Source organism: Elgaria multicarinata, chromosome 3, assembly GCF_023053635.1.
Source record: "Elgaria multicarinata webbii isolate HBS135686 ecotype San Diego chromosome 3, rElgMul1.1.pri, whole genome shotgun sequence".
NCBI lineage: Eukaryota > Metazoa > Chordata > Lepidosauria > Squamata > Anguidae > Elgaria > Elgaria multicarinata.
Window position 1 is genome coordinate 108,930,470 of NC_086173.1, and position 24,787 is coordinate 108,955,256.

General features: G+C 39.0%; 1 protein-coding gene across 1 annotated transcript in view; it reads left to right on the plus strand.

The window, feature by feature from the left end:
• The window catches only part of SYN2 (synapsin II), a 240,503-nt gene that overhangs the window by 187,915 nt on the left and 27,801 nt on the right, over nucleotides 1-24,787 (plus strand). The window contains exons 7-9 of the mRNA XM_063121222.1: nucleotides 5,333-5,475; nucleotides 14,026-14,100; nucleotides 19,830-19,932. Of these exons, the coding sequence (XP_062977292.1) occupies nucleotides 5,333-5,475; nucleotides 14,026-14,100; nucleotides 19,830-19,932 (321 nt within the window). The remainder of the gene's footprint in view (nucleotides 1-5,332; nucleotides 5,476-14,025; nucleotides 14,101-19,829; nucleotides 19,933-24,787) is intronic.

The window sequence follows — 24,787 nt, forward strand, 5'->3', positions numbered from 1 at the left end:
AAGTTTGCTATGTCAGTATTACAGGCTTCAAACTTTCTAATGGAAGCAGTTAAAACCTCAGGGCAATAATTAGAGAAATCCATATTGAGGCATATGCTCAAGAACCCATCTCTGTGTATTTGCTTAATTTGAGGCATATGTGTAAATCTCTTGAGCATAGGTTTATAATCCTCCTGTGATTGCCAATGCTTTTAAAATAGAAAGACACGTCAAAGTATTATAAACTATTCAGATGACTAAAATTTGACACATAGTGACAGAAATACTGTGCACCCATGATATTCTTCCTCTATTTTATGATTATTTAGCCCATGTTATGGTTCTATAATGAATTAGGCCCCATCCTACTCATTTCTAGTATCAGACAAATTTCTCATAGAATGTATTGGATTGGCTCAGGCAATAAGCCAAAAAGTCAAGCAATACCTTGGCTCATTACCAAGCCAATCTGAATTCAGCATGGCCTACCCCTCCTAGCCACTTGTCTTTAACCCAGGTCCCCCAAACTTCCTACCCCCTTCCCCTTTAACCCTACCTACTGTCTAGAAGTCCCACAGTGGCAAAATCTGCAGGGAGAGGGAAGACTGTGGCAGGAGAACACAAGTCCCAGTAGTCCTGGAGAATGTAGTTTTTTTTAAGGTCGACTTCTCCCAAGACACATGCAGTATGGCAAGCACCAAGGGGGCAGGGAAAGACTTCTGTCACTTTGTAGCTGCTTGCTGCCATTGGCTGCACCACTCAGTTTAGTGGGGTTAAAGGGAAGTAGTGGTTGGGAATTCAGGTTGGTGATAATAATGGCCTTGGATTGGCATTCTTATTTGGTTCAGATTTTAATATGAAACGGAGAATAATTTTTGCCTCATCTTTGAGGCAAACATAATATATACCTGCACCCTTCTCCTCATTTTAATAGTCTACCGCACACCCTATCTGTTCAGTGCCATAGGATGATGATGATGATGATGATGATGATGATGATGATGATGATTTTATTACATTTATATACCTCCCCATAGCCAAAGCTCTCTGAGCAGTTCACAAAGATTAAAACAGTGAGCATTACATCTGACATCCAGCATAGCATCTACTCAGCATTTTCAATTCTAAATAGGTCAACTTCTGCATTCAAAAACCTACATGTACCTCAGGCCAAAGTATTTCCTATTGGGGTGGAGGTGTCAGAGGTTGCTAAATCTATTGATTCTGTTGAAGAGGAGTTTAGGAGGAACCAAGCTCTCTCCAGGCATGAATTGGATTAAAATATACTATGATAATCTGAGCTAGTGAATGATGCTAATTAAACATTCCTCTGAATGTAACCTTAAACATTTAGAGAAGAACAAACATTTTACACGCTTTGTTCAGTTTTTAATTCTTTACTCAAACATTTTGCGCAAAAGAATTTGAAATCCGATCTCCCGTGTACAGAGGCAGTGGGGGCGGGGGGAGAGATTGGCAAACATCATCTCCTCCCTTACTTTCTATCAGTAGGAGCATTCTGAGCAAATCTCCACTCAGGTAATGCTTCTGCTTGCTGGATTGAACCTAATTAATTTCAAGACCCTTCATATTTCAAGACCACTTAATATGGTTACTTTTCATAATAGCCTGATAAATAACAATGCAGTCTGAACGCAGAGAAGAGGGACTTCTTATACGGCACACCTCACTACAGGTAATTTTTAGTCAGGTTATCGCTGCTACTATCAGAACTGTTATTTAGAATTGGATCAAGAAACCTGTTTATGCCCAATGGTTTACTTTCTTTTCTACAGCCCTCAAGTGTATCCTGTTTCCCTTGTGGAACCTTTCCAGTTAGTACATCTTACTGCTACAGACACACACTTGCACACATACATCAACATTCTAGCAAAATAGTAAAGCAGTCTCAGGCCCACAGAATGATCCTCACAAAATCAAAGGAATTTGACACAACCAGCAAAGGAAGACAGACTGACTCTGTTCCAGCAAAGCATGGCTTGTACACACATAACCCTTTTAAAAAGCTGAACACTTGCCACTTAGTTTATTGGCAGGGAAGAAGAACAGAGGGGTTTTTTATTTATTTATTTATCTATTTATTTATTTATTTATTTGAGTTTTATACCACCCAAAGTAGCCAAAGCTCTCTGTGCAGTTCGAAACAATTAAAACTTTAAAATGCAACATGATAAATTACAATTTAAAAGTTTAAAACTACAGTATAAAATAAAAATAAAAACTAAAATATATCATAGCTGCAGTGAAAAGAATTAAAATACAGTGGCAAATTTAAAACAACAGAAACTGAAATACTAAAACAGCTAGGAAAATAAGAAGGTTTTCACCTGGCATCACACAGAGCAAACCTAAGCACCAAGCAAGCTTCTCTGGGGAGCTCATTCCACAACTAGAGTCCCACAACAGACAAGGCCCTCTCCTTAGTAGCCACCTACCTCACTTCCTTTGGCAGAAGCTTCTGCAGAAGGACCACTGAAGATGATCTTAGGGTCCAGGCACATACATAAGGAAGGAGACAATTCCTCAGGTAACCTGGTCCCAAGACATGAATATTACTACCACACTTTGAATTGGGCCTAGAAATAGACTGGCAGCCAGTGCAGATGGGAAAGTACTGGCATAATACGATCACGTTGGCCATTCCCCGTTAACAACCTCACTGCCCTCTTTTGGACCAGCTGAATTTTGCAGATTGTTTTCAAAGATCAACGCATTGCAGTAATCCACACGAGAGGTTACCAGAGCATGGATAACTGTGGATAGGTTATCTCTGCCCAAATGGGGACGTAGTTGGTATATCTAAGCTGATAAAAGCTGCTTTGTGTCACATCTAGTGCCTCTAGTGACAATGTTGGATCCAGGTCTACCTCCAAATTATGAACCTGATACTTTAGGGGGGAGTGCAATCCCCTTAAGAACAGGTTGAACATCACTTAGCTGGGCAGACAAACCACCCACTACCTCCATTTGTCTGGATTGGATCTCAGTTTACTGGCCCTCATCCAGTTGATTACCATGTCTAGAAACTGATTCAGAACAGCCACTGCCTCACCTACATTTGATGAAGGAGAGATGGAGCTGGGTGTTATCTTCATATTGATGACACCACAGCCCATACCTCCAGATAAGCTCCCCCACTGGTTTAATGTAGATGTTGAACAGCATGGGGGGGGGGTAGAATAGAGCCCTGTGGAACCCCATAGCATAGCTTCCAAGGCACAGAGCAATAATCTCCCAGCACCATCTTCTAGAATCTTCCATCCAAGTAGGAGTGGAACCACTGCAATGCAATGCTTCCAACCTCCAACCAAGACAGTCTATCCAGAAGGACTCATGGTCAATTACATCAGAAGCCACAAAGAGAATTAACAGGTCACACTCCTTCTGCCCCTCTCTAGGTTTCCCACAGACCTAGTTTTGGAATGGAAAAGGCAGTTTCCATTCTAAAACTAGGCCTAAACCCTGATTGAAATGGGGCTCGATAATCAGTTCCATTCAAGAGTGTCTGGAATTGACTGGCAACCACCCATTGGGCAGGAAGGGGATGTTGGCTACTGGCCTACAGTAGGCTTTTTTCAAGAGCGGCCTAATTACCACCTCCTTTAAAGTGGCTGGTACCATCCCCTCTCTCCAGGATGAATTTGCAACCTTCTGGACCCAGCCACACATCCCCTCTCTATGAATATGAATATGAATATGGCCGAATATGAGCCAACAGTGCGATATGGCTGCAAGAAAGGCAAATGCTATTTTGGGCTGCATTAATAGAAGTATAGCTTCCAAATCACGTGAGGTACTGGTTCCTCTCTATTTGGCCCTGGTTAGGCCTCATCTAAAGTATTGCGTCCAGTTCTGGGCTCCACAATTCAAGAAGGACGCAGACAAGCTGGAGCGTGTTCAGAGGAGGGCAACCAGGATGATCAGGGGTCTGGAAACAAAGCCCTATGAAGAGAGACTGAAAGAACTGGGCATGTTTAGCCTGGAGAAGAGAAGATTGAGGGGGAGACATGATAGCACTCTTCAAATACTTAAAAGGTTGTCACACAGAGGAGGGCCAGGATCTCTTCTCAATCCTCCCAGAGTGCAGGACACGGAATAATGGACTCAAGTTAAAGGAAGCCAGATTCCAGCTGGACATCAGGAAAAACTTCCTGACTGTTAGAGCAGTGCGACAATGGAATCAGTTACGTAGGGAGGTTGTGGGCTCTCCCACACTAGAGGCCTTCAAGAGGCAGCTGGACAAGCATCTGTCAGGGATGCTTTAGGGTGGATTCCTGCATTGAGCAGGGGGTTGGACTCGATGGCCTTGTAGGCCCCTTCCAACTCTGCGATTCTATGATTCTGTTAGATGTAATAAGCTGTGAAGGACAAGGGTCAAACACACAGGTGTTGGTTGACTGGATTTGGCCAAGCATCTTATCCTCAGGCACCAACAACTGAAACATATCCAATTAAACTGAACCAGATGGTGTTCTGAGCACCTCTACTAATAGAAATTCATTAATTTTAGTGTGTAAAACTAATTCAGTTTTTTGAAGAAGGTTCCATGAGAATTGTGTGTGCAACACTTATGGTGTATACAGTTCCTAATTCAGCTAAGAATCCAAATATGGGCAGAAGCCTTTTCCTGTATATGTGTAACCTCTATCTGGATGGGGACAATAATAGTAACAAGCACATTAAATAGAAATTGAAATGATGCTAGCACACACATACATACAGAATGGGCACCCTTTCCAAAAAGTTAAAAACCCACCCACCAGCTATTTTTCAGGGGATGGAGAAGAATCTAACCCTCTGTCATACACACCTTTTGAACTTTCTTGAAACGGCTTGGCAAATACAGCCTCGTTGTTAGATCATCGAGAGGAACTGAATATGCAACATCGGTTTCACAAGAGTAGGTTTGTGGAGCTATTTACACACACAGTGTTGTAAATTGAATTGGGGTGATTTTGTTTAATATTCACCAATATGATATGTAAGATGTAGCTAACCATATAAACAGAATTTCATTCTAGGAATCCACCAGACTTTGAGTCTGAGCATTTTCTGAACACAATGCAAGACATTTTCTAGCGTGGGAGGGGACATTGTAGTCATATTTTGTTGGTATGTTTTCATTTTGTACTTTAAATCATTTGTATTTCAGACTTTAAAATTTTCCTAAGCATAAAGAATAGAACAATACAGAAAGCAGAAATAATATAGTTTTGTGATGCATGTGCTAGAAATGGTGTTTTCTTTATTAAACAAATCTAACTGATCTTATCTTCCTTCCTTTCTTTTTTCTTTTGTCTCCCCATGCTAAATATCTGTGGGTCGATAACAGGTCAAGGTAGACAACCATTATGATTTTCAGGATATAGCCAGTGTGGTAGCACTCACACAGACCTACGCCACCACTGAGCCCTTCATAGACTCCAAATACGACATCAGGATCCAAAAGATAGGCAACAACTACAAAGCATACATGTGAGCAAACAGATTCTATTTCCCCCCGCATCTTTCATAATTAGCTATAAAGCAGGTAACGACCAGAGTTTATTGGCCTTGCATGAAAGTTCACCATTATCCCAGTTTGGGGAAAGGAAGATAATCTATGGTGCTTCAGCAATACTGTCAATCAGAAAGTCAAATAATAGGGTTTCTAAAAAGGATCTTAACCTATTCAGTAAAATGAGTTGAATAATTCATATTTTTCAGCTATGTGCATTAGAATACAGTGGGAACATTAAATTATTCATGAAATAAAAACAAAGCAAAGGTTCTGCACAAAAATGAAGAGAAAGAGATATTGCACCGGAAACTCATAAAATTATTTTCAATATTTTAAAGCAACTGTAAAGAAAAAAAAGAAACCAACTCTTTTTCCAAATTTTTAAAGACTTCTCTGCCAGGTTGGCTGCAGAAGTTTCTTCTGTGCTACAAATAAGCAAATGCTTATTTTTGAGTCAGTTTTAAGGTATGCTGATCTTATTAGGAAAGCTTGTTAGCTTCTATAGCTCTCTTATCCTTAAATCCTTCATGAACAGGATGTTCATATCATTATCATACTGCTGCATGGAGCAGTGCTTGAATTATAAGAGGGGGAAAGGTAGGAGGGTCCTTAATAAGATCAACAAGTCCATTCCCTGACTCCACTCAATTTTAGCCAGATCAGGGCCTGTCTGTGGCTGACAAAGAATACTTAAGATGGCCTCTGGTCATCATGTAATTCAAACACTGACATGGAGCATGTCCTACTTTCCAGTTCCCTAATCTGTTGTCTTATGTAGGCTATTGGCTCTTCAGAGTAAGAAGCAGAAGAGAAGGACTGTCCAGTTGGCATTTGCTATCCTTTTTAACACTTACCTGATTTGAAAATCTACAGTCCTCAAACTGCTTGACATAGGGCCTTTGAAGAAAGCTGTAATATATTGAGTGTTACATTGGTACTGGACCAGTACTACTGGTAAAAAAAATTCTACAGGAATATGCAGAAGCCTTTGTTAGACAATACCAAATGTGTTTAACGAGGCTCATCATATAGGATTAGCTTATTAATAATACAAAATGACCAACTGCCAAGTGACTCAGGGAGCAAAAGTTTTCTGTTCAGTCCGTCAGTCTTTGTATTTAGCCAGTATATAAGCAATTTCCAAACACATGTTTTAAAGACATTTTATGGTTTTCCCTGCTAATAACCATCACACACTCAGAAATAGAGTGGTTGTGTTGGGAGGATTGCTTACATACACATTTCCTGTCTTGCAAAGGATTCTGTATAGCTCTTAAAACACTGCTAAGAAGTTACAATAGATGCAGAATATGAAGACCATCTCTTCTTGGTGATGTGTTCTCTGGAATCTTGTAAGTGACTCAGAGAGAGTTCAAAGTGTTATTTCCATTTTAGGATCAAACCAAAGCCTTCAGGTGTTTCAAATCCAGTAAGAGTAAATATGTGAGGAGGGGAGTACACTATCGCCACCCTCTTTTGTCATTGCGTTCTTTGCCTTCTGCACATTGTGGGCAACTTCCATGTGTAGTGGAGATCCTCCCCCTATCCATAAAAGCTCTCCATGCAATCCAGCACACTGATTTTCCAGCGTTCCAAATTGCATGGAGAAGGCAGAGGCTCTGCTCTTCACAAATGACCTCCACATGTAGAGGGTGGTGAAAGAAACGACAGAAGGGGTGGGGATAGGGTGCTCCCCCACCCATATGTTTAATATAGACAGTTTTGAAAGTCTGAAGAAGTTAGATGTTACTGTAAGATGTTACTGTAAAGATGCAGCTAGCAGCTTCCCCCCACCCTACCGTACTCAAAATGTAAGCATGGGGAGGTTCCCCATCCAGATTGGGACCCTAGCATGATGTTGCTGTTAGGTAGCTGCCACCAAATGTATTCATTTATTTTTAATATTTGCATCCTGTTTTATAGCCTCAAGAGGCTCTCAAGCTGACTTGCCTCAAATAAGTTCAGCTTTTTGATAAATTAAAACTAATTCCAATAGAGAAGTCAAAGCAAGCCAAAAGTTAAGCACAGTTCACCAGGCAAACATGGATTTTCCAGAGACAAGTTGGAGACATAGCCAAGGTTAAATACATAGGATATCAGTCAAGTGAATTCAGACTTTCAAAAACCAGTGTGAGGCAGAAGTCCAAAAGACAATAGCATGGAGGTCCAAACACAAGTCAAGATCAGGGTACATAATACAGGAGCTGCAGTGATGGCATTATTTCCAGCAAAGATCAGATTTATCATGCAGGTTTATGTCACCAGAGTCTCCTGAGCCCCACCCAAGGCTCAGCTGTCTTTCTCCTGAGGAGTTCCCTCCTTTTGAAGAGCCCTTGAAGTTGCATGCTTTTGGGCAAGTCAGGGACTGCAAAGCATATATATGTATGTTTAGATGGTTCTGACTTCTGAGAGGCAGTACAATTGAATATGTAGCAGCACAATCAAGATTATATTTCCTATGGAGTTTAGAATGAGGACTGTATTGTACACAGGCCATCAGGGAGTTGTTAAAGGGTGTTTAAGGGGTAACTAATCTACATTAAATGACCTTAAGTGCATCATTACTGTCATTTCATTTGGACCCTGTCATTTCATTTCATTCTATGCTAGGAATCTCTCTTTCTATTGTAATGGGAACAAATTATAAAATAAATTCTATGCTCTGTTCCCAATGTCTTTTTAGTGCAGTCGTTCCAGGCTCAATACTTTTATGGCGTTCATTGGCTTAGCAGCAATGACTACATAAGTCAATGTATGTGTCATTTCTGTTTTATTACTCTCACTTTAGCAGGTTGCTACCTCTATGTCCTTTAGACCTACTGCTCTTGACCTAACTCATGCTTCTTCTGCTGTTCACATCATTTTTCATTCATTTCCACACAGTGATAATTTTGGACATCCCAATTAATTCTGTTAGTTTTGTGGCATGTTTTAGAATGTTTGCTTGTAGTAGGGAGGCACAGAGCTCTCTCCAAACGAAAAGAGGTGTGAATCCAGGGGAAGACAATATGAGTCCTTATAGGAAGAGTGGGGATACAACTGCAATAAGAATATAAAAGAAGTTAGATTTGAAGGTACAAATAGGGCGACAGAGATGGGAGGGACTATGGAAACAAAGAGTGTTGAGAAGTTTGTCAGTGAGAATAAAGGAGAACTATTATAAAATTTTGTGGAGGTGGTACCTAACCCCGATTACTCTGAATAAGATAAATGATCAGCAGTCAGCAAATTGTTGGAGAGGTTGTGGGGAAAAAGGAACGTATTTACATATGTGGTGGGAATGCAAATATGTACAAAGATTATGGAAGATGGTGTTTTCAGAAATTGAAGAAATAGTGGGAATGAAAATAGAACAAACACCAAAGATTGCATTACTGTCACTATTTGAAGATATAAAGTGTGGAAAAGAAAATATAGAGCTGATATCGAGTTTGTTGGTTGTAGCACGATTGATGGTAGCTAGGAACTGGAAGATTCAAGGGGAATATTTGATTGAAGAATGGTATAAAGAAGTATGGGATATAGCCATTAATGATAAACTGACATGTAATATTAAGTGGAGAAAAGGTGTAACTAAAATAAATGAGTTTGAAGGAATCTGGAAACAGTTCCTAATATTTGTGTTTACTAAGGGAAGTGGGAAACCGCCAGCGGAAGAAACGATAAGATTTTGGATTCAGGAATAGATCCCGAGATGGGGGGTGCACTTGTATGTTAAGAATGATTATGTTGTAGTATGATAATGTATAGGTAATACTTATTCAACATATAAGTACTCAACATTTATTCAATATGTATGTAGCAGTTTTGATGTTTTTGTTTCATTATTATTATTCTTGTAATGTTGTATGTTTATATAGTGTAGAAAAATAATAATAATAATAATAAAAAGAATATAAAAGAATGAAAATTGCCCTGGAAAATCATCAATCCCACTGCTGAATTTGAATCCTTAGGAGGATTAAGACTAGGGCCATTGCTAGACGAGGGTTTAGCCTGGGCTGATACCCAGATGACGCACAGGGGATCCTGGGGTCAGCCCGGGCTAAACCCTCCCTTGACCCGGGATAACCGGATCCACTTGTGCCCGGGGCTGGGGAAAGTCTAGCCAGTTCCGTGGCTTACTCATGAGTAGCCAGGAGAAGCCTTGCACCGGCCGGGGGGGGGGGAATCATGGGGGAGAGTTGGGGGCCAGGGGGAAAAAGAGCAGACCCGGCAGGAGAGATGGGGGGAAGAGCAGAGCTTAAATAGAAAATCTTAAATAGAAAACTAGATAGATTTTTCCTCAAAATCCCATTTAAATAATACAAAATCCAATTTAAATTTAAAAAATCCAATTTTTATTTTTTTTTAAAAAAAAAACATGGATTTTTATCCACCCTGTTTTCAATTATACTTTATCAAGGGAAGGACTATCTGGCAGAATATTACTACCTTTGAGACTATTTCCTTTGCTTTCACTGTCAAATCATGTTAATAATCAATTATTATCAGTTATAAGCTTAAGATCATGAAACTTCTATCATGCTTCATATGCAGTTAGATATGTTTCATCTGTAGCTTGATGTTCCACAGCTGTTTTTCTTTCGTGTGTGTGTGTGTGTGTGTTTGTGCATGCACATGCTTTTAATAATTACTTTAAGAGCTGCCACAGGAAATAACAGCTGTTATTATAGCTTTAAAGCTCCTATGGAAATGCTTATATTGTAATCTTCTGTTGTATATGTGATTGTGAGTGCAAACCTCACATTGTAGATGGCTTATTATGGTCAGATAAGTGGAATATAGTATGGAATCATTCCCAATACCACAGGTCCTCCAATATTTAGGGATTCATACATATGGACATTAAGATCAATAAATCATTGTTTCAAGAAAATGACATGCAGTTGAAAAAGAAACAAAAACAGTAGGAACAAAATCACACACATGGAAACTTGTCAAATTTGTTCCTATAAACTTGTTTTTCTCCAAAAACAATATACTGAATGCATAGGTTTATGTGTGAATATTATGCAAAATTATGCTGGTCTAAATTGCAGTATTTTCTATAGATTCAGACCACACAGTGATGATGAATGACACAACTCTTTATAAAGCCATATGTTTATTGCTACAGAACACAAATTTATAGGTCATAAGCAGGTTACTATTTTTCTAAGATGAACAGAAATATTCTCTTTTAACACAGCTGCATTGAGCTCAGAGTCTTAATCATCTTTTTTTTTTTTTTTTGTTCTTCTTCTTCTTAGTTTAAATTCCTTTTCCAAGTCAGGATAGACAACTATGAGTTAACTCATTGTACCAGTTGTTTACTTTTATGAGCTTGTGTTATTCTTTTATTTGCATCAGCCACAGGCCTTAGCATTTAAAATGAAATGTACAAAAAATAAAAACAAGATTGTACTTGACCAAAATTACCCAAGTTGCATTCTAAAAGATTGCATTAAATACAAATTCAAAAATTAATACAAGTCTTTACACATAAAATAAAAATAAGTAAATAAAACAAATAAACTTCTGTTCAGTCAAAGGAACTGTGAGAAATTAAAACTCTGATAAAATGGTAGGTCTTGTTTTGATAGCACCTGCTAAAAAATTTGCAGTTTTTGCTGTCACCTGCTTATTTTGGTCTGCAAGAAGAAAAGACACAGAAGCAATAACTGTCCGCCCTGGAATAGATAACAGTAGTGGAGTGATCACCTCTTTCCTCAAGACTCTGTAAAAAGTACAAAATAATAATACTTGAGCTACTGTTTCAATACTGCCATCTCCACATGGGCATATGTGGTTTTCCAATGGAATTCTTTTAAATCGGCCCTCGGGTACAGCTGATGGCAGTATATTCAGTCTTGCATAAGTCTTGCATAAGTGAAAGCTCATCTGTATTTTAAAACAGTTAAGTTTTGCAAATAAGATGCCAATGTGTCAAAAAGACCAGATGGAAAGTAGTCATACCATGGCCAAAATTTTCTTATAGTGGCCAATATCATGTAGGCGCTGTGTAATTAAATCTTTTGCTTTGCTTAACCCCAGAGTTAATAAATGTTGTGATAAACCAGAGGAGTAAAGTTTTAAAGTGGTGGTCTTCATGCAAACGCTCTCATGAGGATCCTGCAGAACCAAGGGGAGTAAACTATTGGGAGTTAAGTTCAGCCAAAGCCAATAATTAACTGTCCTGCACCAAGCCCGTAAACTAATAGAGGGAAGATTAGCCTCCAAATGCAAGGAGGCATTTGGAACACAGCATGAGACAAAAAAATTGTCTTAAAAACTTAGACTGAACAACTTCCACAGGTCTAGAATAAGCATCCACCCAAACCTGAGTCCCATATAACAACTGTGCTAAAAGTTTGGCTTTAAAAACTTCAAGTGCTGAGGGTATATGGTTGCCACCTTTTGTGTAAAAGAAGCATATCAAAATTTTAGCACTCTGAGATGCTTTTTCCACCACATATTTCTGATGGGCTGACCATGACCCTGTTGATTGAAAGACCACACCAAGGTATTTATAGACTTTGACTTGTTCTATTAACTGTTTATCCATATACCATCTATGGGCCCTGTATTTTTTTGAGAAAACCATAACTTTAGTTTTGTTATAATTCACAACTAGATGTTAGTTTTGGCGCTATTCAGAAAATGCCCTCATTACTCTTTTTAAGCCCACTTTTGTTTGAGAAAGAAGTACAGCATCGTCTGCGTACAATAAGATGGAAAAAGCTTTTGTAGCCAATTTAGGGGTGTGAAATTCTGGAGATGTTAAGTTCTTGACAATATAATTTGTATACAAATTCAACAATACAGGGGCCAAAATGCAGCCTTGCTTAACTTCCTTTGTGGCTAGCACAGACCCTGTAAGCTGTCCATCTGTAGGGCATCACTCCTTCAGCCAAGTGTTATTATATAAACATTTAATCAAAAAAAGAAGTCTTTTGTCTATAGTTGAGGAATTTAATTTGTCCCAGACTATTGTGTGAGAGATTGAGTCAAATGCCACTTTCAATTCAAGAAAAGCTGCATATAGCACACCACCTGGATTCTTAGCATATTTATCAATTAAATGGGCTAGTGCAAAGCAATGATCTATGGTGGATCTACCTTGTCTGAACCCTGCTTGCTCATCAGCCAGAATAGCTTCCTTGGTTATCCAATCAATTAGCTTGTTGTAAAGATGCTTTGCTATTTACACATAACAAATTAATTGGGTGATAATTTTCTGAATCAGATATGAGGCCTTTTTTGAATTATAGGGACAACTACCACTGTGCCTCCAAATTTCAGGCAGTAGCCCTGTTGAATCAATAAATGAAAATACTACTGCCAGAAGGGAAGCCCACCAGTCAGTGTTAGATTTCAGAAATTCTGGGGGTAAAAAATCTATGCCTGGTGCTTTGTTACTTTTCAGCTGAAGAATTAAGATCCTTAACCTGGCCACTCTGGTAAATTTTCTAAAGTTTCCATTATTTGATTGACATCATCATCATGGTCAAAATATAGTGAATGATAGGTCCAATAGTGCTCACTGGAGCCTTTCTAGTAGACCTGATATTGTGCACCAGAAGAGGCAAATGTCCCTGTCATTAGATGCATAATCTAATATTGCATAATCTAACCTATATTAGAATTTGTCAAGCATGTTTTTCAGCTTGCTGTTTTTCCCCCTTATCAGAAGTTTATACTTTTGCCTTAGGGAAGCATCCTCATTGGTCAAAAGGCCTGAATTAGAGTTCCTATATTTGCAATAAACTCTCTTCAGCTGACGCTTAGCCTGTTTGCACTCTCTGTCGAACCAGCTAGAAGATATTAAGGTTCTTCTTGAGCCGGTATTCCTAATCTTAGTTCTCAATTGGTCTTGCAACATATCAATCAGGGTTTTAAATAAATTAATGGCCTCAGTAGCAGAGATGGCTGAAAGAATAGCAGCATGAATAGCCATTAGATCCACCATATGAAGGAGGTTAGTCAAAGCTAAATTGAGTGTTGATGTCCACTTAATTCTCTTGCTAGCAGTTATACCTAAATCTCCATTAGAGATAGATTGAGTTTTTGGGTTATGTGCTGGGCATGCTAGTGATCACTTTCTATATTGAAGCCTACCTCAAAGTCAGTGACATAGTTGTATGCAAACCGTGAGATATAGTCAATCACACTACCTCCATGTTTTTTAAAATGGGTGTATTCCCTAGGTTGATCTCCATCTGCCATACCATTTAATATTAGCAAATCCCTCCTCCTTACAAATTGGGCTAAACAAAACCCTGAATAATTAGATCTGGAATCTTTAGAAGATCAGAAGGTGCTACAACCTGTTTACTTCTATGAGCACACTCATGTTTTTCTGAACATAAATGCTTGTGTTCAGAAAAAAATAGTTGAAAATTAAAAGTTGTTTTAACTTTGTGCTTTTAAAGCTGCTTTGCATCTCATTATTAAGAAAAAACCATTTCTAATAAATGAATATTAATAAAATAAAATTAAGTTGTCAGTGTTCTTCTTACTTAAGCATTTTTATTTCTCCACAGGAGGACTTCTATATCTGGAAACTGGAAGACAAACACTGGATCTGCAATGTTGGAACAAATTGCCATGTCAGATAGGTAAATAAGTTAAGAACATAAGGACAGCCATGCTAGATCAGATCAAGGGTCCATCTGGTCCAGTATTCTGTTCACACAGTGTCCAACCAGCTATTGACCAGGAACCCATAAGCAGGACATGGTGCAAGAGCTCCACCACCCCATGATTCCCAGCAACTGGTGCACATAGGCTTACTGCCTCTGATACTGTAGGTAGCACATAGCCATCAGGACTAGTAGCCATTGCCAGCCTTCTCCTCCAGGAATTTATCCAACCCCCTTTTAAAGCCATTCAAATTGGTGGCCATCACCACATCTTATGGTAGTGAATTCCATAGTTTTACTATGTGCTGTGCGAAGAATTTTTGATATACTAAGCAATAATTTAATTTAAAAATATAAAGTGGTAAGGAACATAGGCAGCGGCCTTGTACTGAGTCAAATCATTGGTCCATCTAGCTCATTATTGTTGATGCTGAATGGCAACAGGTCTCCAGGACTTCAGGCAAGAGTTTTTCCTGCCCTACCTGGAAAAGCCAGGGATCGAACCTGGAAACTTCTGCATGCAAAGTATGTTCTCTACTCCTGAGCAATGGCCCACTTCCAGACTGGGATCAAGGGTACACTGTGCCTGATAAAATTTAGGGGTGTTGTTGAATGCAGCCCCCATTTGTTTGTATATTGCTTTTCTATATAGCCCAACAGCTGAAGCTCTCTAAACGATTCACAATTTGTGCTAATATCACTCTGTAGCATCAGTCCAGAGTCTGAATGGATTAGGAACAGCCAACCCAGCCCCTTTTTTCATTACTAGATGCTCGGGGGTTAATTATTAAAGAGTTTTTACGCTTTTCAGCTTTTCCTTTCCATCACCATTGATTGTGAATAACATGTAGATCTTTATATTAAATGGATATCCTGTCTTCCCTTTTTTAATCAATATCAACCTGATACCAAGGATGTCATGTTTCTCAGCATGACATTCACTCTTATTTCCACTGAGATATGACATTCTGCATTCAACTTAGTCCTCTTGACATTCTCCAAATTTACAATTTATGCATGGAAAAGGAAGGAGCATAACACACCCACCCAACACTGTATGTCCTGCTGGCCCTTTTAACATATAGGTATATGTACGTAGGTGCCCTTTTTAGACCTTTGGGCTCCATGTGCAAATGTTGGATTTGGGTCCAATGTTGTTTTCCTGCTTCCCCCATGGGGAATGACTGGAGAGGGCTCTTGGTGGAGATTCATACAGAGGTTCAACACAGGTTTTACAGGTGTGTCCTCCTGCTGCCAAACATGGCCAACAAGCGGCAGCATGTCTTTCTGCATAGAGTGTGGGGAAGCCAAAAAAAATGTGCTGAGACTCATCACAGAATTAGGATCCACATTATTGCTAGGTGATTATGCAAAATCAGACCATATAAAAAGAGACTCTCATACACAGCTACACACAGTTTCTCCAACCATATTTTGTACTCAGTTATGGAAAATATGCATGTTTACTGTGTGAAGTATATATGAGTGTATATATTAAAGCCCTAAACAGCTTGGGACCTCGATACTTGAGGGAGCGCCTGTCCTTATATATGCTTGCCTGAGCCTTGAGATCTGTTGGAGAAGCCCTTCTCCGCATCCCACCAGCGCAACACATACGCTATGATGGGACAAGGGAGATGGCTTTCATGGTTTAATTTTTTTTTTAGCTGTGTATATTTATTGTTTCATACTGTATGCTTTTATCTGTACGCCGCCCTGAGATCTTAATGATATAGGGCGGGATACAAATGTTTTAAATAAAAAAATAAATAAAATATATTACTGCTCCCCTTTAAAATACAAAAAAACAACAGTTGGAAAAGGATTGTCTGTGAAAAGGATTGTCTGTCTCCTTGTCTGGAAAAGGCGAAAAAAGCAATATATGTACCCTTTGGGCTTTTCGAGTGTAAGTAAGGACCTATAGGTTCAAAATTACAAAATCAAAATTACAATATCAACTGTACAAAATCAAGGTTCCAATTGCAATAACAAATCAAGACGGTAATTTATTTATTTATTTATTTATTACATTTTTATATCGCCCAATAGCCGAAGCTCTGTGGGCGGTTCACAAAAATTAAAACCATTGTAAAACAACCAACAGGTTAAAAACACAAATACAAAATACAGTATAAAAAGCACAACCAGGATAAAACCACGCAGCAAAATTGATATAAGGTTAAAATACAGAGTTAAAACAGTATAATTTAAATTTAAGTTAAAATTAAGTGTTAAAATACTGAGTGAATAAAAAGGTCTTCAGCTGGCGACGAAAGGAGTACAGTGTAGGCACCAGGCGGACCTCTCTGGGGAGCTCATTCCACAACCGGGGTGCCACAGCGGAGAAAGCCCTCCTCCTAGTAGCCACCTGCCTCACTTCCTTTGGCAGGGGCTCATGGAGAAGGGCCCCTGTAGATGATCTTAAGGTCCGGGCAGGTACATATGGGAGGAGGCGTTCCTTCAGATAACCTGGCCCCAAACCGTTTAGGGCTTTAAATGTCAATACCAGCACTTTGAATCGGGCCCGGACCTGGACTGGCAGCCAATGAAGTTGTAAAAGGACTGGCGTAATGTGATCTCGCCAGCCAGTCCCTGTTAGTAAACGGGCTGCCCTGTTTACTAACAGGGCTGAAGCTTCCGGACCGTTTTCAAAGGCAGCCCCATGTATAACGCATTGCAGTAATCCAAACGAGAGGTTATCAGAGCATGGATAACTGTAGCTAGGCTATCTCTGTCCAGATAAGGGCGCAGTTGGTATATCAGCCTAAGCTAATTCCGGATTGTCACTGCAATTGGAACCTTGATTTTGCACTGTTGGTATTGTATTTGGACTATTGACTTGATTTGATGACATAATGACTGTTGTAAAAATATAACTCAATGATGTATGTTAAATATACATCATTGAGTTAACAAAAATATCTCACAAGATAATTTGCGTTCTAAGTATTTTAGGAATTTGAGCTATACCCTATAGGTCCTTACTTACACTCAATTATTGCGAAGGCCACTCCCTTCCTTTTTTCTTGTTTGTACCCCTTTGGGCTTTTCGACATGAGGCATTTATCGTGCACTCGTCACTCCCTACTCACTGTTTTTTTAAGGGTTCTTTGGATGACGATGTGACCTTCCAGCTTCACTACTATATCTAAAGATCCACTTGTGTATTTGCACTATTCCACAGTGCTACCTAGAGGTTATGTAGCAGAAAAGCAGGAAAGGAAACACTCTTTATGTGCTCAGATCTCAATTCTGCAATGAAAGTAGATACAGCTGATTAACAGCCTCATGTAGAAAAGCTCTTTGTCTGATTCAGAATGTGTACCCGAGTACAAAATGTAGTATAAGCACCTGTCTTCAAATAGACATGGTTTCACTAGGAATTTTTAAGTAGAATTTTAACTTTGTATTATTACATTCTGAGAAATATCCATGGGAAACTTAACAGTATTTGATTCCTAGATTGTTCATGTTAACAGCTTATAAAATTAGGTGTTTTGTGCTCGAAGGTAAAACAACTGAGTTTTCAAGCATGACTTTATTAAAGCAGACTTTTAAAAAATCATCTTTGATTTTGTAAACTATGAAGCATCCAGTTGCACTTGTTGAAATTGCAGGGATAAGTCAAAGACATGTCATATCTTGAAGGGTAAAAGGAGATAGATAATGAGCCACAGATCCCAGAAAATTGTAAACTGAGAGGATGATTACTCCACATCGTGAAGGTTTATTATGGATAAAGTTAATAAATTCCATCCTACTCCCTTCATACAGCCAAAGTAGACGTTACAGGGGAGATGCACGTAACCATCTATCAGCATTTATGCTTAAGTGAAAAGTGGGACGAGGGGGAAGGAGCTGTCAAATCCTTTTCCCCTCCTGCAGTTTGTCCACTCAAAGTCCCTCCTCCCAGCTTCTTTTAACCCCATAGGGAAAATTATACAGGGACCTCTGAGATTGCTTTTATTTAGCACAGAAGACAAAAGACTACATATCACTTATCTTTTGAGAGCAAAAGATAAGTGCCCAAGTGGTGGAACCTGGTAGTGGCCCCTTTGGTGAATGCAACCTTTGGAAATCCGTGCTTTAGATCTGCATTGGGTTGCATCTGACCCTCAAAAACATGTGACACAGACATGCTCTTATGTAGCAGCCATTAAGTTCATAGCAGTCCTTCCACCCTCAATATCTTTTTCCATCTGTTTTGTATGTATATGAAAACTGACTTCAATAAAATCTTCTCAGTGTTTCTTTAGTTTCATAGGAAGGGCTTTTCAAAAACAGCTTTCTTTGTTTGGTTTGGTTTTTCTCCAGGTTTACCATTAAAAGAAGGAACACTTCTCCTAGATTCAAATGACTATAGCACTTTATAGCGAGAACGGTTTATAAACAAATAAACTCAATCACTGCAGTCAGCACTTTTACAGATGTTGAATTTGGCATGCATCCAAAAAGAAAAAGCCTCAGAAATGAGTTGTTCAAGAAATAAGAAGACAATCCTTATATTACATAAGATTTCATCAATATTTTTCCACAACATTTTTACAAATGTATACATTTAGCTTTTACTTTAAAGAGAAATCGTTCTTCTCGAATAAAATTCAAATAGTAACATCTATAGTGTATATAGGGGTCCCCAACCTTTTTGGATCAGTGGAGACATTGGGAATTAAAATGGCTGTCATTATGGATATGGCCACTTTCAAATTGCCCCTTTCCAAGAAGGCAAACTGGTGAGCCTAAAAGAAAAGTAACCTGCACAAGAACCTAAATCCAATAAAGAGATGGGGGTCTGTCAGATTGCCAGAGCGTATGAAGGAAACCTGACAGGAGTCCAGGCATCAAAAAACAAAAACCACCCGTTTGAACCCACAGTTTTCTGCTTCAGCATCCATTTCACAGAAAACAAAATTGTCCAAGAAACTCAGAACATTTCTACATGAATCATTTATTGTACGCTCATTGTTCTCTATTCAGTTATTTACGGTCTCTTTAGACAGTTTCACTTCTCTGTGTAAATAGCACCTTTGGCAAGGTTTTTTTTTTTTTTAGAGCAGGGAAAATGGAGTATTATTTCTGATGGTAGAAATTAAACACCATTTCAATTTGTGTGTTTGTGCTATTCCAGTATACCACAATGCCTAGAAGTTACGTAGCGGAAAAGCAGGAAAGGAAACACTCCTTGAGTAATGCTCGGATCTAAATTCTGCCACAAAACTTAAAGTAAATGCAGCAGAATGTGTAGAGAGGCAGCTTTGTGTAGAAAAAACATGAGTACAAGGCAGGCATGGGGTCTGAGCTTCAAATGCCAAATCACATATTTGTTCCCACAAAACATACCAAAATGCACATTTCACAGAAGGCAAACCAGTGATGCTTAGAGAGAAACACACACTCACACCAAAGGAAACAAAACAAAAAAGCAACACACACATACAACTATGGCCATAGTTATTTGGAGGATATGTTTGAGTTGACAGAACCACACATCTTCCTGGTAATGATTTTTTAAAACGTAATGCCAAGAATACATGTGTTCCCGTTGCTGCATCTGACCATTCATATATGTAAAAATATTTTAGGCTACTTCCTTTAAAATATGTGAGGTGGGAGGAGTCATATGGAATGCAGTCTCAATCCAAGCTATATAGCTAGATCTGTATTATCGTTCTTCAGACTAATGGGAGCTTCTCTTCACATTCCAGGTACAAGGTTTGGATTGACAGCTGCTCTGAGATGTTTGGAGGATTGGACATCTGTGCTGTCAAAGCAGTTCATGGCAAGGATGGGAAAGATTATATTTTTGAGGTATGATGACTGCCTTTTTTCCAGTTAGCTCGTTGCTGCTCTTGCTGTTGTTGTTGAGATAATCTCTGTTTCCACTTAGCTTTTTTTGGATAGGTGATTCAGAGTGTGCAGAGCATTCTGGAACACACTTAAATAATCAAGCAAAGCCAGATATCCCAGCAAATGGCACTGCTTGTGGGAAAGCACAACTGTATCATGAGGTGGTGTAATTTTGCTTCTGAGTATATATTCTCAGGCTGAGGATCAAAATACTTGTGTCATATTTTCCTAATCCTTCAGCTTTCCTTGCTAAATGAACTCGCCATTATTGCTTTGGTGCAAGATTTATAGGTAGCCATTTCCCAAGAAAATTACATCTTTACATAAAAATAGGAAATTAAGAATATAATAATATATCCTCTTTACAGACAATATATATCTTATTCCCTATATATTAGAGTATGCTACTCAACAGTTGAACATCTGACTTTCGTGGTTTGTGGGATAAACAAATATTCTCTAATCCAGACAAAATGCAACCACCTTGTGTTATTTAGCAATCAGGATGCATTTGAATTGTGGAAAATCAGTGTGCCCTAGGATGTAGACTTATCTAGGAATCAAGGGGGGGGGGGTGTCGAGTGGGAGCAGAAAGTTACATTTATTCACACAAAAGGAGGTTTGCAGTTTTCACTGACTCTCTGTCCATCTCCAGTCTTGACACCATATCCTGCACCATTCTAGAGGGTTCTCCATCCCTCTGCATCACCTTTTCAGTGGGGCACTGGGGCTGCAGCAGGGAGAAGAGTTTAGGAAGGCCAATTCTATTAACACTGTGGTTTAACTGCTGCACCTGCTGACACAATGGCACCTATAAAGACCTCCCCAGCATCTGTGAAGCTTCTGTGCGCCTCCCTCACACTATCTTCTTCAGCAAACACACTCAGCTACCAAAAGTATATTGAGAGGAGAGGAGAGTGAGAAGAACATTATTCTTTTCCACTTCCTATTGCAACTCTACATGGTTTTCCAGGCTGAGATGAGGGCAAAGCAGATGTTGGGAGCAGCTAGAGGGAAAATGTCCTGCAAAATTGTTTGGAAAGAAAGACAGAAAGAAAACAGTAAGTTTGGGGAAGTGGGGGGGTGCGTGCGTGTCTCAGTGCTCTTTTTGGTTCTAGAATGTATGATGAGGCCATGACCTGAAGTTCTCAGCTATCTGTGGTTCAGCTGAAGACAATGAGAAGCAGGCCATTCTCTCTTATGGCACCCTCCATATGGAATGCTGTACTTTGTTCATGATCTTTGTTCAGGAAGTCTGTAATGACTTGTTTGTTGCAGAGGGCCTGGGATTTATTGGACATTTTGAAAGCTGTACAGCTGCAACTAGCTCTTTTATTGGCTCTTTGTGTGTGTGTGGGGGGGGGGGGTAATTTGATTTTTGTTTGAAGTTTTGTATCCTGTTTTAAACTATGGTAACCCACATTGGTGGCTGTTTTGTGGCTAAATGGAGGGTACCCCTCCTCAAAACAGATAAATGGTTGTTTCCAGGTTTTGTGGGTCAGGCCAGAGGGGAATAGATGTACTATCTTGGTTATGGGTTGTATACCCATTGGAATTAGAAAGAGAACAACAGGAAGGTTATGGGTTGAAGTAAGGGGAAGCAAGCTGAAGGAAGGAGAAAATGTAAGAACAATAGAAGAGCCTTTGTATTTGTCCAAAATCTTATTTCCAACAGTAGCTAGCTAGAAGCTCCAAGGATACCCAAAAGCAGGACTTCAAGACATCATCATCATCATCATCATAAATTTATTTCTTGCCCGCCTCTCCGTTCTGATCGAGGCAAGAAACAACAATAAATGATAAAATACATAATACTTAATTAAAACATAGTATACATTGTTAAAAACATCCTTAAAAAATCCTAAAAACATTTTTAAAACATCTTAAAATTCCATTGGATAGGCCTGCCGGAAGAGATCAATCTTCATAGCTTTCTTGAATGCTAGTAGACTGTATCCCAACAACTGATATTGAGATACCAGGCAGTAGTTCAGACGGAAAGGCGAGGACTTGTGAATCTTCTCAAAGATTTGTGGAAGCCTGCAGATTGTGCTTCTGTCACTATACTCTCATCATTACCACTTCTGTCACTTCTCCTGAGCTCCCTATGTTTCAGGGTACCAGCAAAGATAAGTCTCTGTTCTGTCATGTTATTGGGCCTCCTACACGTTCACTTTCCTTTTTATTGGAACTAAGTATGGCCAGAGAATCATATGCACAAACTTCACTATAGAACAGGGGTGGGCAACTTGATAAGGTATGGGGCCATTTTCACACAACCCACGTGGGCTGCACAAATACATCCACGGTTGACAGAAACACAGTTGTATGGGGGCAGGGTAAGAAAGCAAAATGGCATCCAGAGCTGCTACAAAGTGCCAAAAAAGTCAAATTTTGCTTGAAATTTTTTTTGGAAACATTTTTGGGGAGATTCCACTGGGTGTCTGTGGGGGGGGGTGTCAAATATGGCCCACAATCTGCATGTTGCCCCCACTCCCTGCTATAGAGTCTATTGACAGTTGAGAATTGTTTTATTTATTTATCTTAAACATTTATATACTACCCTTCATCCAGTTTAGGATTCCAGGATGATGCATAACTGAATACGAACAATAATAAAACAAGAGCTAAAATCAGAAAAGCATTTAAAATTTACAAGTTAAAAGTTTAAATGTCTGTGTAAATAAAAATGTTTTTGCCTGGTGCTGAAAAGAATAACCATTTCATAGCCAGATAATTAAGAACTTCTTTCTTTCTTCTTGGAACAAAAAGAAGCCTTAAGTCAAAATCCCATAGAGAAGTAAGGAGACTATTAAATACGCTTAGCCAGAAGATGCAACTCTTAGATTAAAAGCAAGAAAGCCAAGCTATTACTCTGTGTCACCCATAAGCTATTTATTTATAGTTTCTGTTTCTTTCACCCCTAGTTTGAACGTTCAAATGCTAAGCACCAATTACACAAGAGACAGGCTGTGAAAACAGGAGGAGGTTTTTACAAATGAATCGCATAAGCTTCCACTCTCGTAATTGTTTCGTGAGTTCATACTTAGAAAGCATAACTTTTTCACACCTATGCCAGTGATAGAAAACCAGTTCACACAGTAGTAGGATATGCTCTTCAAACTTAAGAACATTATTTTCACTTAGCAGCACTTTTACTTTGCAATGGCTTAATTGAGTAGGCTAATTGAAAGAGAGAGAGTAAAACAAAGCTCAGATAGTTAATTACCATTGCCCGTCTGGTCCTCTTCCCAGACCAAGAAACATTGAGTATCATTTTTGGTGAGCTCCATGCCCTCCAGCTGTTGTATATTAATGAAACATGACTGACTTATGGATGAGTGTGCCAGTCCAGTGTGTAATACAAAGACATGGCAGAATAATGATGGAGGGCTCCTTCTAGCTCAGCAAATTCTAGATAGATACAGTACAGCATCAGCCTAGGCCTTGGTGGATAAGGAAGGTGGACTTGTGATCAACTGCAAGGAGTTTATTCAGAGCATATCCCTGTTGGAAGTATGTTTAAGTCCAAATATAGGAGATTCTTGTGGGTACTGTTCATCTTGCTTTCCACTGTTCATCTTGTGGCCATATGAACTTTCCTGATAATTAACGTTTGTTCAGAAGGACATGCTTAGAGTTTCACACTCCTGAGAACCACAGTCTGCAAACATGCATGGGAAGCTTTCTCTGCATTGACAAAAAGCTATAGAACATACGTGTTAGGGAGGCCCACTACTGCAATCCTGTAGACAGTTAACTGGGAATAAGTCCCATTGAACTCAGTGGGGTGTAGTCCTGGGTACACATTGTTTAAGATTGCACTGTTGGCTTGCAATCCTATAGATGTTTAGACAGAAAAAAGTACTACAATTCCCAGCATGCCCCAGCAAGTATGCCTGGATGGGGATGCTGGGAATTGTAGGACTTTTTCCATCTAGGATTGCTGATATTTGGTCTTGAATTAAGTCTTTATGTGATCTTAATGGTATGGATTGTTCATGCTTTCATATTTATAGTTTTAAAGATTTTACATGTTATTGCTGTTGTTGTTTTGCCTGTTTTATTTTGTTCTTCACTGCTTTGTACATTTTTAATGGAAAATCAGTTAAATTTTTTGAAGTGTGTATGTTATAAAAAATTGTAAAAGAACATTGATTTTTGTCATCTCTGCTTAAGAAAAAAATTAAAAGGAAGATAAAGAAAATAGATTTTTAGTTCTCATATATAACTAGAATTCTGCATCAAAACTTTGTGGTAAAACAAGAGCATGGTTTGCTGCAATAGTGCATTTATGCTGCAGTGTAGTATGCCCTTCATCACCCAGTGTAGTCCGTGTCATTCAGCCTGGAGGAAATGAAATTGTTTTGATGTTTTGTCTGTTCTTCATTTGTGGTGAAGCCAAGAGAAAAGAGAATACAGTAGATTTCCAGTCTGCTGGTTAGCATGGTAGCTCACCACTTTCTAATTTCAACTCTATCGTTCAAGCGTGGCTGACCAATTGAAATAATATACCACCTACTATTTCCCATGTGGCTTCTTTGCCACATTAAAGTCTTGTTCCAAAAGGATGATTTCATCAGTCAACATAATTTATCCTAACTTTTTTAGGCTTTCACACAGCCTTACAGAAAGAGTATACATTACATAGCAAAAGTTAGACATTTTTGTTGGCCAAAGAAGCAGTACATCATAGAAACAAGTAGTGTTTCTGTAAACACACACACACACACACATACAGTACACACAAGTTCCAGAAAGATTGCAATGTCAGCATGGCTCAGTTGCAGCTCTGTGTAGAGGATGTTCCACAATT